We start from the raw sequence: 12,289 nt of genomic DNA on the forward strand, positions 1-12,289 counted from the left end.
TGAGTTCCTCCCTGAGCTGCCCCTCTGGAGCAGCAGCACTGACGTGGGTCCCTCATCCCTTCCCGGAGCTCAGCTCGGGCCGTGCGAGCGCTGCCGCTTCTCAGCAGCGAGGCACCGCTGCCATCTGCTGTCCCCGGGCCGCGGTGCCACCCCGGCCCTGGCACGGCCCCGGCCCTGGCACGGCCCTGGCACGGCCCCGGGCACAGCGACACAGCCAAGGGGCTCCGCCGTCCCCAGGGAACGCTGGCGGTGTCGCAGAACCGGGAGCACGGGGCTGGGAAAGGGGCTCAGCCTGGAGCAAAGGAGCTCAGGGGGGACCTTGTGGCTCTGCACAAGTCCCTGACAGGAGGGGGCAGCCGGGGGGGTCGGGCTCTGCTGCCAGGGAACAGGGACAGGAGAGAGGGAACGGCCTCAGGCTGGGCCAGGGGAGGCTCAGGTTGGACAGCAGCAGGAATTTCCCCGTGGAAAGGGAGCTCAGGCCTTGGCAGGGGCTGCCCAGGGAGCTTTGGAGTGCCCATGCCTGGAGGTGTCCCAGGAAGGGCTGGAGGTGGCACTCAGTGCTCTGGGCTGGGGACAAGGTGGGCATCGGGCGCAGCTGGGACTCGATGGTCCCGGAGCTCTTTTCCCACCTCAGTGATTCCGTGTGAATCCCAGACCGGTTTGGGTTGGAAAAGCCCATCCCCTGCCCACCCTGCCCCGGGCAGTGCCGCCGGGCTCAGAGCTGGTGAGGCCAGGCAGGGTTTCTCTGCTCCCCCAGGACTCAGGAGACGCTCCCCATTTCTCTCCCCCGGCACTCCCACCAGCCCCGCCCCGCCCCGCCCCAGGGCCCTGGCGTCCCTCCAGGACAATTCCAGGGTCCCTTCCCACCTGGATGTGTGAGGGGAAAGAAGGAGGGAGCAGAAGGATGTGAGGGACGCACCGGGAGCAGCGGTGGGACACGGGCAGCGGCTGCCGGCGCTGGGCGCAGGGCTCGGGCAGGGAAGGGCTGGTGGCCCCAGGGGCTGGGACGCGGCTGGGAAGGGGCTGAGGACCGGGGAGAGGCTCCAGTGTGGAACCGAGTGGCTGCAGTGGGCCGGGGGTGGCAACAAGGAGATCAATCATTGCACTTCACAATCCAGATACGGGAGGTGCAATGTCCCACGGTTCTGGTATTGTTTTTCCATGATTCCCCAGTTTAGTATTTGCACTTCCACTGATCTGAACTCCCTCCTTCTCTGCTTGCTAATTAAAAGGTGATTAATTTCACAGTGGAGCTTTGGAACTGGGAGACAGGGAGATGTTCCAAGTTCAGTGTCTGCAGAAAGCTGGAGGGAGGGAGGGAGGGAGAAGAGTTCTCCTCTTCTTTCTTTGGAGAACACAACCCACAGCAAAGTGAAGGGCAAGTAAAACTCCAGACCTGCTCACTGTACCGACTAGGAATAATTAAACAAACTCTCCAAGCAGCCCAGGAGTTGATTGGATTAAAAAAAGTGTATTGGATGCCCAATACAAAATAATAAACATGAAGTTATTAAAAAAAGCCATAGAGGATACAGCAAATACTACAGAAAAGCAAAAAAATTGTACAGAAAGGTCGACATCTACAGCAGTCCTTGAAATCCTTCTACATGAGAGTCATAAAACAATGTACAGGTTTGGTTTGTTCCTTTTCCCCAAATGTCCGAGGGAAGCTGTCACTGCACAGCTGGACTATGACACTACGAGGATACACAATGTTCCAAAGGTAAAGTCACAGGAGATGTAAGAAAACGTAGCATTAAAATGTGAAAAAGTGCAATACAGATTGTACACTGAATCGAATAAATGTTTTTTCTTTTTTTTTCTTTTTTTTTTCAGTTTAACCTTAAAAAACCAACTTTGAACAGTTGTTTTATCATTAAAAATATTCCCCCTCCCCAAATTCAATGACAATATTAACATTCATGGTGTTCTACATCAGGAATATTCACAAAGGCCCCCAGCTGGGAATACTGTGTGTGTGGGATGGCATTTCTTTGGGTACAGGTAAAAAATAGGCAAAGGAAAAGGTCCACGCCCTCCTCGCAGGCCAGGCGTGGATTTTATTCTTTAAATACATGTTCTGTAGCTTATTTTGCCCTGAATTGTACTGATTAAAAGTCCAAACATTAATTATCCAGGTGGCCCATGGTGCTCCCATTTCTTTAATTCCCTCCCCTCCCTCGATAATAAATAAATGCAGGAAATGGCCCAGAAATGACAACAGAGGGTCCAGGAAAAGAAAGGGAGGGACCCCACCCCAAATCCCTGCTCTGCCCGGGGGTTCCGTGGCTCTCCCTTCTCCCAGTGCCAGGACTGAGAGCTTCAGCTCCAGTTCAGGGGACAACGGGAAGCAAAGGAAGCAAAGTTCTTTTTGCCATTCCAGTGGAAATCACAGCATTTCCCCTGGCAGAGGCTCAGAGGGGCCTGAGCTTCCCAAATCCCAGCCCCGGACCCTCAGAAGTTTGGGATTCCTTTTATCCTGGAAGTGAAACTGCACAGGACTTCACTGGCAGCTGATTTTTCTCATTTACTGAACTCCAGCCCCTTCCTTTTATGCAGAGAAGGGCAGAGCCAGGCAAGCACACAGAGAGAGAAGGAAAATCCCTCTTCCCTCCCCTCCCGGAGCTCCTGTTCCCTCTGCTCCCTTCCCGGACAGGTCTGTGCACAGCACCCGAGGCACCAACACTGGGTTTCTTTCCACATGGTTTCCAAAGTGTAAAAAACCACATTTTGGCCTTGTTTTGTGGCCGAGGAAGCTTTCAGAGCAGGATTCCCATTGGGATGCCAGGGCCAGGGCTGCTGCTGCAGGACCCTGTGGGCACTCAGTGCTCTCCAGGCAGGATCTGGGGTGCTGGGAATGGGAAGATCCTGAAGTTCTCCGAGCCCAGGGGGCTCAGCCCCAGCCCTGCAGCCTGGCTGAGCTCCCACTCTGCACTTCCAAGGCCCCTGATCCATCTTTAAACCAACAACAACAACAAAACAGCTGCCAAAAGAAGCTTCCTGTAGGGTCACCTGAACAGGAGAACCCCAATTCCCAGGAGGAATTCTCAGAATGTTCCTAAAGGACTCTCCCTGCATTCAGTGACCAGACACACAGTACAGCTGAGGATGTTTCCATGTCCTTCAGTCTTCCCAGTCACTGGAAAAAGACAGGAAAACAACAGGAATGAACCCTCCCCGGGATCCCCTCCCCTTCCCCAGCTACTTCTCCCCCCACTGAAAATACTGAAACTGCACAAAAAGCGACAAACAAGGCTCTCCAATTACACCTCAATTCAAACAGACCGGGAATCTCACAGTGATGAGAGGAGAAAGTCAGGCTTTTAATAATTATAATATAAAAATAATAAAAAAAGCTTACAAAGAGCAGTGCAGCATCCCAAAAGGCCATGGATTAACTGCCAGAAGGGGACGTAATTATACGCAGAATAAAAAACAAAACTGAACAACCCACACTGGCAATGAATTTTCATACACAATAGAACAAGCAGTCAAACCTCAGCCTAAGCTGTGGAAAACAACAGTTTCTCCCTTTTTTTTTTTTTTTTTATTACAATATTTTTTTTCCTTTTTATAAAAAAAGATAAAATAAAAACACAAATAAAATTGTACATAAATGCCAATGTCCAACACTGAAAAGGCAGGGCAATCACACCACTGAGACAAAACCTGACCAGAAAAAAACTAACGGCGAGTCCACTTTGCTTTGCTTTTGTCCTGCTGGATCCCAGCCTGGCTGGCGTGGCCCATCCTGCCGGGCGCCGCTGGAATCCCGCGTGGCTGCGCTGCAGGACAAGGGGTGACACTCGGGTCACCTCTGGCTGCTTCCTCTCCTCCTCCCTCCATTGCTCTCATGTGCTGTCCCTCTTTCTGCTTTGTTGGGTTTCTTTTTTTCTCTTTTTTTTTTTGTTTCCTTTAGTTTTTCCTCTGTACAATTCCTTGTGTTCCAAGGCTGAGTCCGAGACTGGCGGCGGGTTTGGAGTCATGGCCGGGCGGTCACGCCGTGGTGATGGCGTTGAGGTCCTTCATGAGTCCTTCCAGGTGGGCCATTTCTTTGGTCAGCTCGTCCGGCTCGTAGCTCTGCGGACAGGGAGAGGGTCACTCACACAGAGCTGGGGCTGAGCAGGAACCCCGGGATGGGCACTCCCTGGCAAAGGGTCACTCACACAGAGCTGGGGCTGAGCAGGAACTCCGGGATGGGCACTCCCTGGCAAAGGGTCACTCACACAGAGCTGGGGCTGAGCAGGAACCCCGGGATGGGCACTCCCTGGCAAAGGGTCACTCACACAGAGCTGGGGCTGAGCAGGAACCCCGGGATGGGCACTCCCTGGCAAAGGGTCACTCACACAGAGCTGGGGCTGAGCAGGAACTCCGGGATGGGCACTCCCTGGCAAAGGGTCACTCACACAGAGCTGGGGCTGAGCAGGAACTCCGGGATGGGCACTCCCTGGCAAAGGGTCACTCACACAGAGCTGGGGCTGAGCAGGAACCCCGGGATGGGCACTCCCTGGCAAAGGGTCACTCACACAGAGCTGGGGCTGAGCAGGAACCCCGGGATGGGCACTCCCTGGCAAAGGGTCACTCACACAGAGCTGGGGCTGAGCAGGAACTCCGGGATGGGCACTCCCTGGCAAAGGGTCACTCACACAGAGCTGGGGCTGAGCAAGAACTCCGGGATGGGCACTCCCTGGCAAAGGGTCACTCACACAGAGCTGGGGCTGAGCAGGAACCCCGGGATGGGCACTCCCTGGCAAAGGGTCACTCACACAGAGCTGGGGCTGAGCAGGAACTCTGGGATGGGCACTCCCTGGCAAAGGGTCACTCACACAGAGCTGGGGCTGAGCAGGAACTCCGGGATGGGCACTCCCTGGCAAAGGGTCACTCACACAGAGCTGGGGCTGAGCAGGAACCCCGGGATGGGCACTCCCTGGCAAAGGGTCACTCACACAGAGCTGGGGCTGAGCAGGAACTCTGGGATGGGCACTCCCTGGCAAAGGGTCACTCACACAGAGCTGGGGCTGAGCAGGAACCCCGGGATGGGCACTCTCTGGTGCAGGTCCTGGCCCCGACTCGGGATGAGCACAAGTGGATTTATCGACCATTACACCAATTAATAACGTGAAAGATCCCTGGTTTTCCAGTGCAGCTCTCTGGGCAGCTGTGGCTCCACTGACCAAGCCCTGTTTCCCAAAGCAGGAAGTTGAGAAGAATCTTCCCAGCTTAGCGGGAAAAAAGGTCAAAGGAATCACTTTGACAAAGCTGTTTTGGGATCAGGGTGGTTGCTAAACCCACACATTTTTAGGCTCAGCTCTCTGGTTTCTGTCACCACTGTGGACAGACACCGTGGCCTGGTTCATCTCCAAACCCTTCCTGACCAATCCTTCCCAGTTCTGAGCAGTTTCCAACCCTGACCTGTTCTCACATACAAACCTCCTCCTCCATTTCAATAGCAAAGAACTTGCAGTTTACCAAAGCTCTGCATTGTACCAGCAAAGTCATCCCAGTCCTGTGCCCAACACCACCTCTGCCAGCTCCTGACAGGGATAAAGAGCAGCAGCTGGAAGTAAACTCCTTCCTCAAACTCATTCCTACAGCTTCTCCTAAAAACCCAGAATGAATTCAAATCACTACCCAACCCTAAACCCCACACTGCAACTCGGAATTTACATTTTAAGACTCATAGCTGAACCAGTAATTTAGTTTAAACTTTTTTTTTGCGCTGACTCTACTTTGCACTAATAAATTAATGAAAAAAAGTACTAATGGCTCTATTTAAATATTACAAATTTGCTGAGGAATATGGGTTTGGTACTGACCGAACAAAATGAATAAAGCAGGAGTGACAGAAGGGCACCAGATCAAGTTTCCAGACCAGCAGAGTCAGAAATAAAACCAGGACAGTAAAAAAGGTGTGACAAAAGAAAAGGACAATGAGGAAAAATAAATTCCCAGTGAGCATTTCCAGTGGCAGTGATGCTACAGCAAATATTTGTGCATTAACAGGTGACAATGGCCACAGGAGCAACTCCCTGGTTTGCAGTCCGAAAGGAAAATTCCAGGGCCTAACACACAAAACATTCCTTAAAAGCTGCTTCCAGAGCAGCCCAACACTTGGCTGCACCTTTCCCAAAAATCAGGAAACTTTCCCATGGGAATTTACAAACATATTTGGGATGATGGCTTGGAACACACTGACATAAAGGCCACATGTTCCATGTGCAGTGACACTGGGGATGCTCTGCAGGGCTCAGGAATGGCACCGGGAATGCTCTGCAGGGCTCGGGAATGGCACTGGGAACGCTCTGCAGGGCTCAGGAATGGCACTGGGAATGCTCTGCAGAGCTCAGGAATGGCACTGGGAACGCTCTGCAGAGCTCAGGAATGGCACTGGGAATGCTCTGCAGGGCTCAGGAATGGCACTGGGAATGCTCTGCAGGGCTCAGGAATGGCACCGGGAATGCTCTGCAGAGCTCAGGAATGGCACTGGGAACGCTCTGCAGAGCTCAGGAATGGCACTGGGAATGCTCTGCAGGGCTCAGGAATGGCACTGGGAATGCTCTGCAGGGCTCAGGAATGGCACTGGGAATGCTCTGCAGGGCTCAGGAATGGCACCGGGAATGCTCTGCAGAGCTCAGGAATGGCACTGGGAACGCTCTGCAGGGCTCAGGAATGGCACTGGGAATGCTCTGCAGAGCTGGGGAATGGCACTGGGAATGCTCTGCAGGGCTCAGGAATGGCACTGGGAATGCTCTGCAGGGCTCAGGAATGGCACCGGGAATGCCCTGCAGAGCTCAGGAATGGCACTGGGAATGCCCTGCAGAGCTCAGGAATGGCACTGGGAACGCTCTGCAGGGCTCAGGAATGGCACTGGGAATGCTCTGCAGGGCTCAGGAATGGCACCGGGAATGCTCTGCAGAGCTCGGGAATGGCACTGGGAATGCTCTGCAGGGCTCAGGAATGGCACTGGGAATGCTCTGCAGGGCTCAGGAATGGCACTGGGAATGCCCTGCAGAGCTCAGGAATGGCACTGGGAATGCTCTGCAGGGCTCAGGAATGGCACTGGGAATGCTCTGCAGAGCTCGGGAATGGCACCGGGAATGCTCTGCAGAGCTCAGGAATGGCACCGGGAATGCTCTGCAGAGCTCAGGAATGGCACCGGGAATGCTCTGCAGGGCTCAGGAATGGCACTGGGAATGCTCTGCAGGGCTCAGGAATGGCACCGGGAATGCTCTGCAGAGCTGGGGAATGGCACCGGGAATGCTCTGCAGGGCTCAGGAATGGCACCGGGAATGCTCTGCAGAGCTCAGGAATGGCACCGGGAATGCTCTGCAGGGCTCAGGAATGACACTGGGAATGCTCTGCAGAGCTCAGGAATGGCACTGGGAATGCTCTGCAGGGCTCAGGAATGGCACTGGGAATGCTCTGCAGGGCTCAGGAATGGCACCGGGAATGCTCTGCAGGGCTCAGGAATGGCACCGGGAATGCTCTGCAGAGCTCAGGAATGGCACCGGGAATGCTCTGCAGGGCTCAGGAATGGCACCGGGAATGCTCTGCAGGGCTCAGGAATGACACTGGGAATGCTCTGCACGGCTCAGGAATGGCACCGGGAATGCTCTGCAGAGCTGGGGAATGGCACCGGGAATGCTCTGCAGGGCTCAGGAATGGCACTGGGAATGCTCTGCAGGGCTCAGGAATGGCACCGGGAATGCTCTGCAGGGCTCAGGAATGGCACCGGGAATGCTCTGCAGGGCTCAGGAATGGCACCGGGAATGCTCTGCAGAGCTCAGGAATGGCACTGGGAATGCTCTGCAGAGCTCAGGAATGGCACCGGGAATGCTCTGCAGAGCTCAGGAATGACACTGGGAATGCTCTGCAGGGCTCAGGAATGGCACCAGGAATGCTCTGCAGGGCTCAGGAATGGCACTGGGAATGCTCTGCAGGGCTCAGGAATGGCACTGGGAATGCCCTGCAGGGCTCAGGAATGGCACTGGGAATGCTCTGCAGGGCTCAGGAATGGCACCGGGAATGCCCTGCAGGGCTCGGGAATGACACTGGGAATGCTCTGCAGGGCTCAGGAATGGCACTGGGAATGCCCTGCAGGGCTCGGGAATGACACTGGGAATGCTCTGCAGAGCTCAGGAATGGCACCGGGAATGCCCTGCAGAGCTCAGGAATGGCACTGGGAATGCCCTGCAGAGCTCAGGAATGGCACCGGGAATGCTCTGCAGGGCTCAGGAATGGCACTGGGAATGCTCTGCAGAGCTCAGGAATGGCACCGGGAATGCTCTGCAGGGCTCAGGAATGGCACTGGGAATGCTCTGCAGGGCTCAGGAATGGCACCGGGAATGCTCTGCAGGGCTCAGGAATGGCACCGGGAATGCTCTGCAGAGCTCAGGAATGGCACCGGGAATGCTCTGCAGGGCTCAGGAATGGCACCGGGAATGCTCTGCAGAGCTCAGGAATGGCACTGGGAATGCTCTGCAGAGCTGGGGAATGGCACTGGGAATGCTCTGCAGGGCTCAGGAATGGCACTGGGAATGCCCTGCAGAGCTGGGGAAGCTGCAGCTGCAGGACTCAGCAGGACCCTCCCTGCAGGAGGCGATTCCCTCCCCGCTCTCTCCGCGTTCCCGGGCAGTGCAGCCCCGAGCCCCGCTCCCCTGTGCCCTGGAGGTGCGGGTGCAGGATCCCCGCAGAGCCCCGGCCCTGCCGCCCGGGCAGGGGTACCTACGCTCTCCGAGTCCTCCAGCATCCGCGTGGTCTCCTGCACCTCGGGGGCGCTGGGCACCACCACGGGCATGGGCGGCCGAGTCCTGCCCAAGGTGCCGATGGACGCCGTCTTCACCGCGTGGACGGGGTGCCCGGGAGCTGCGAAGGGTTGGGACACGGTCAGCTCGGGCCACTGGGTCTGCTAGAGTAAGGACAGGGAATGGCTTCCCACTGCCAAGGGGAAGGGATTGATGGGATATTGGGAAGGAATTCCTGGCTGTGAGGGTGGGGAGGCCCTGGCACAGGGTGCCCAGAGCAGCTGGGGCTGCCCCTGGATCCCTGGCAGTGCCCAAGGCCAGGCTGGACGGGGCTTGGAGCAGCCTGGGACAGTGGGAGGTGTCCCTGCCCATGGCAGGGGACAGCACTGGATGGGCTTTAAAGCTCCCTTCCAACCCAAACCAGTCTGGGGTGATTCCATGAAGGAAAAGGATTCTATCAGGCGAAAAGAATGCTTGAATTGTGGAGCGTTGGATTTGAATATTGTCTTATTTATGTACAGAAAATGACACCAACAAAACCCACCCCAGCCTCTGCCATATGTCCTTTGCTGCCCAACTCCACCCTCCCTTTGTTCCCGAAATCCCTCACCTTGCTGTGTCAGCAGGGGGGTGCTGGGCAGGGCGGGGTCGAAGGGGCCCCCGGTGGGGGGCACGGCGGGCACGGCGAAGCTCTTGAGGGGGTGCGAGGGGCGCACGTGGGCCGTGGGGGGGCCCTGGGGCTCCTCCTCCGCGGGCAGGAACGGCCCCTCAGGCTCGGGCAGCTCCGCGCTGGGCACGGCCGCGGCCGCCGGCATCGTGTCCGTGCTGGGCGTGTTCCGGACGGACTCTGCAACACACACACCAACAGGGTTATTCCTACCTGGAAGGGCTCGGGGCCACTGGGACACAGCACCTATTCCTCACTGGGATGGCTCCGGGGCCACTGGGACACAGCACCTACTCCTCACTGGGATGGCTCCAGGGACACAGCCCCTACTCCTCACTGGGATGGCTCCGGGGCCACTGGGACACAGCCCCTACTCCTCACTGGGATGGCTCCGGGGCCACTGGGACACAGCCCCTACTCCTCACTGGGATGGCTCTGGGACACAGCCCCTACTCCTCACTGGGATGGCTCCGGGGCCACTGGGACACAGCACCTACTCCTCACTGGGATGGCTCCGGGGCCACTGGGACACAGCCCCTACTCCTCACTGGGGTGGCTCCGGGGCCACTGGGACACAGCACCTACTCCGCACTGGGATGGCTCCGGGGCCACTGGGACACAGCACCTACTCCTCACTGGGATGGCTCCGGGGCCACTGGGACACAGCCCCTACTCCTCACTGGGATGGCTCCAGGGACACAGCCCCTACTCCTCACTGGGATGGCTCCGGGGCCACTGGGACACAGCCCCTACTCCTCACTGGGATGGCTCCGGGGCCACTGGGACACAGCCCCTACTCCTCACTGGGATGGCTCCGGGGCCACTGGGACACAGCACCTACTCCTCACTGGGATGGCTCCAGGGACACAGCCCCTGTTCCTCACTGGGATGGCTCCAGGGACACAGCCCCTACTCCTCACTGGGATGGCTCCGGGGCCACTGGGACACAGCCCCTACTCCTCACTGGGATGGCTCCGGGGCCACTGGGACACAGCCCCTACTCCTCACTGGGATGGCTCCGGGGCCACTGGGACACAGCATCTACTCCTCACTGGGATGGCTCTGGGACACAGCCCCTGTTCCTCACTGGGATGGCTCCGGGGCCACTGGGACACAGCACCTACTCCTCACTGGGATGGCTCTGGGACACAGCCCCTGTTCCTCACTGGGATGGCTCCGGGGCCACTGGGACACAGCACCTACTCCTCACTGGGATGGCTCTGGGACACAGCCCCTATTCCTCACTGGGATGGCTCTGGGCCCAGTGGGACACAGCCCCTCCTCCCAGGGCACGGCGTCTGCAGGGAATGCCCCCATGGCCCGCTCTGAGGGGACTGTCGGCTGAATGGGAACAAAATGAGCTGAGAGCTGAGTGGGAACAAAACGAGCTGAGAGCTGAGTGATTCCCCCTCTCCAGCAACACCACATCAACACTGTGGCACTGAAACAGCTCCAATCCTCAGACACACAGCACAGAACACGAATCCACAGCCTCCTTTTACCCCAGAGTACCTCCCAGAGTTGGCATTTTTAACTAGGAGCACTTCAAGCACACAGCACTGTGGTGGTCACAGAGGAGCCACACTTGAAATCCATCTACTGAGACTCATGGAATGGTGTGGGCTGGAATGGACCTTGCAGCCTCAGGAACTGTTCTCATAAGGAAACACCACTTTTGGCTGTGACCCCTTCAAATGTTGACCTTGAAGCAGAGAAGTTCAGAGTTCCCTTCATCCCAACATGTTACCCACGTGCACATTTAGCAAAACCATTGCGTTGGAATTTTTCAGAGCTCTGCAGACTTTAGCGCTCTCCAGAACTACTGCAAATGATTCCAATCAAGCCTGGAAGTGCTGCGTGGAAATCACCCCTGTTCTCTGTGTGCCCCCATTCTCGGTAGCCAAGCCTAGACTTTCCTCCCCTCTTGGTTTCAAATTGTATTAATTAGGGGAAAAGTTATCCCACAAAGCAGCTCAGATTTAATCTGATTGTTCAGACTCCAGGGCTGGAGGCTTTAGCAGGAGGAATCCCCCTGTTTGGAGCTGTGTATAGAACATTAAACCCCCTTTTCCAAGGACACCATCACGGATGTCAAGGATCAACATCCGACCTACCCAGGAAAACCCAGCCCATCCAGGATTCTGTCTGTACCTAACCCATCCCTCATGGAACCCCACAGAGGAGACTGACCGAGCTTCAGGCTCCGATTTCCAGGTGTTCCCCTCACTGTTCCACAAAGCAGCACCTCCCTGAGGTTGGTCTCTCACCTGTGGAGTCGGCCCTGTCCGAATGGGACATGGCAGAGCCCAGGGGCCACGGGCTGAGCTGGTGGTGCAGGAAGCTGCGGGTTGGAGAGGCGAGGCTGCCGGAGTGGAAATGGTGGTGAGGGGGGTCGAGGGAATGGATGGGATGAGCACTAATCACAGCTGTGGATGAACACAAGACAGAGAAACACTTAACACACACACACAGGACAGGCTGGGGACACCCCTCCCTGCTCCCTGCTCCAGCAGTGAGCCAGACCTTCGGCTGATTTACAGCCCAGCTTAAAGCCCTGGGTTATCACACCTCAAACATGCTTAGGACAAAAACATCACCCAATTACAGCTCCAAAAACTCTGCCACCAGCTCTTAATGCACTGCTTGATTCCAAGGAAAGTTCAGAAGAAGAGTAAAGAGAATACAGATCTATCATCCATATACAGTATAAAGAGAAATGAGGTGTGTTAGACAAGAAACAGCCCTTTGCTTCCCAATGTCCTTCCAGAATTTCTGTATTCCGGGAGGCGAAGCAGGAAGTCACCAGATACACCCCACTGCTGCCAATTAACTAAAATGGCACAGTGAATTACCATAATTCAGTAGCTAGGAGGTAAAT

The 12,289-nt window shown here is 56.2% G+C and overlaps 1 protein-coding gene and 1 long non-coding RNA gene across 12 annotated transcripts in view; both read right to left on the reverse strand.

The window, feature by feature from the left end:
- Positions 1–1,451: 1,451 nt before the first annotated feature.
- NEO1 (neogenin 1) overlaps positions 1,452–12,289 on the reverse strand; it is a 175,134-nt gene continuing 164,296 nt past the window's right edge. For 7 of the 9 annotated variants that reach the window (XM_032123276.1, XM_032123275.1, XM_032123282.1 and 4 more), the window contains 4 exons: positions 11,679–11,837; positions 9,355–9,591; positions 8,729–8,865; positions 1,452–4,080 (listed from right to left, as the gene is read on the reverse strand). In XM_032123276.1, coding sequence (XP_031979167.1) covers positions 3,997–4,080; positions 8,729–8,865; positions 9,355–9,591; positions 11,679–11,837 — 617 coding nt within the window. In that variant the 3' untranslated portion in view covers positions 1,452–3,996. The remainder of the gene's footprint in view (positions 4,081–8,728; positions 8,866–9,354; positions 9,592–11,678; positions 11,838–12,289) is intronic. The other 2 variants (XM_032123280.1, XM_032123279.1) reach the window with 1 other exon arrangement.
- Positions 9,598–11,672, reverse strand: LOC116450624. Of its 3 annotated transcripts, none has more exons than XR_004242869.1 (3): positions 10,532–11,672; positions 10,085–10,408; positions 9,598–9,863 (listed from the first exon to the last, which is right to left on the reverse strand). It is a non-coding gene; the product is annotated as an uncharacterized LOC116450624 (long non-coding RNA). The 3 variants fall into 3 exon arrangements; XR_004242871.1 differs by having other exon boundaries at positions 9,598–9,860; positions 10,076–10,408; XR_004242870.1 differs by having other exon boundaries at positions 9,598–9,860; positions 10,037–10,408.

This window comes from Corvus moneduloides, chromosome 13, assembly GCF_009650955.1.
Source record: "Corvus moneduloides isolate bCorMon1 chromosome 13, bCorMon1.pri, whole genome shotgun sequence".
NCBI lineage: Eukaryota > Metazoa > Chordata > Aves > Passeriformes > Corvidae > Corvus > Corvus moneduloides.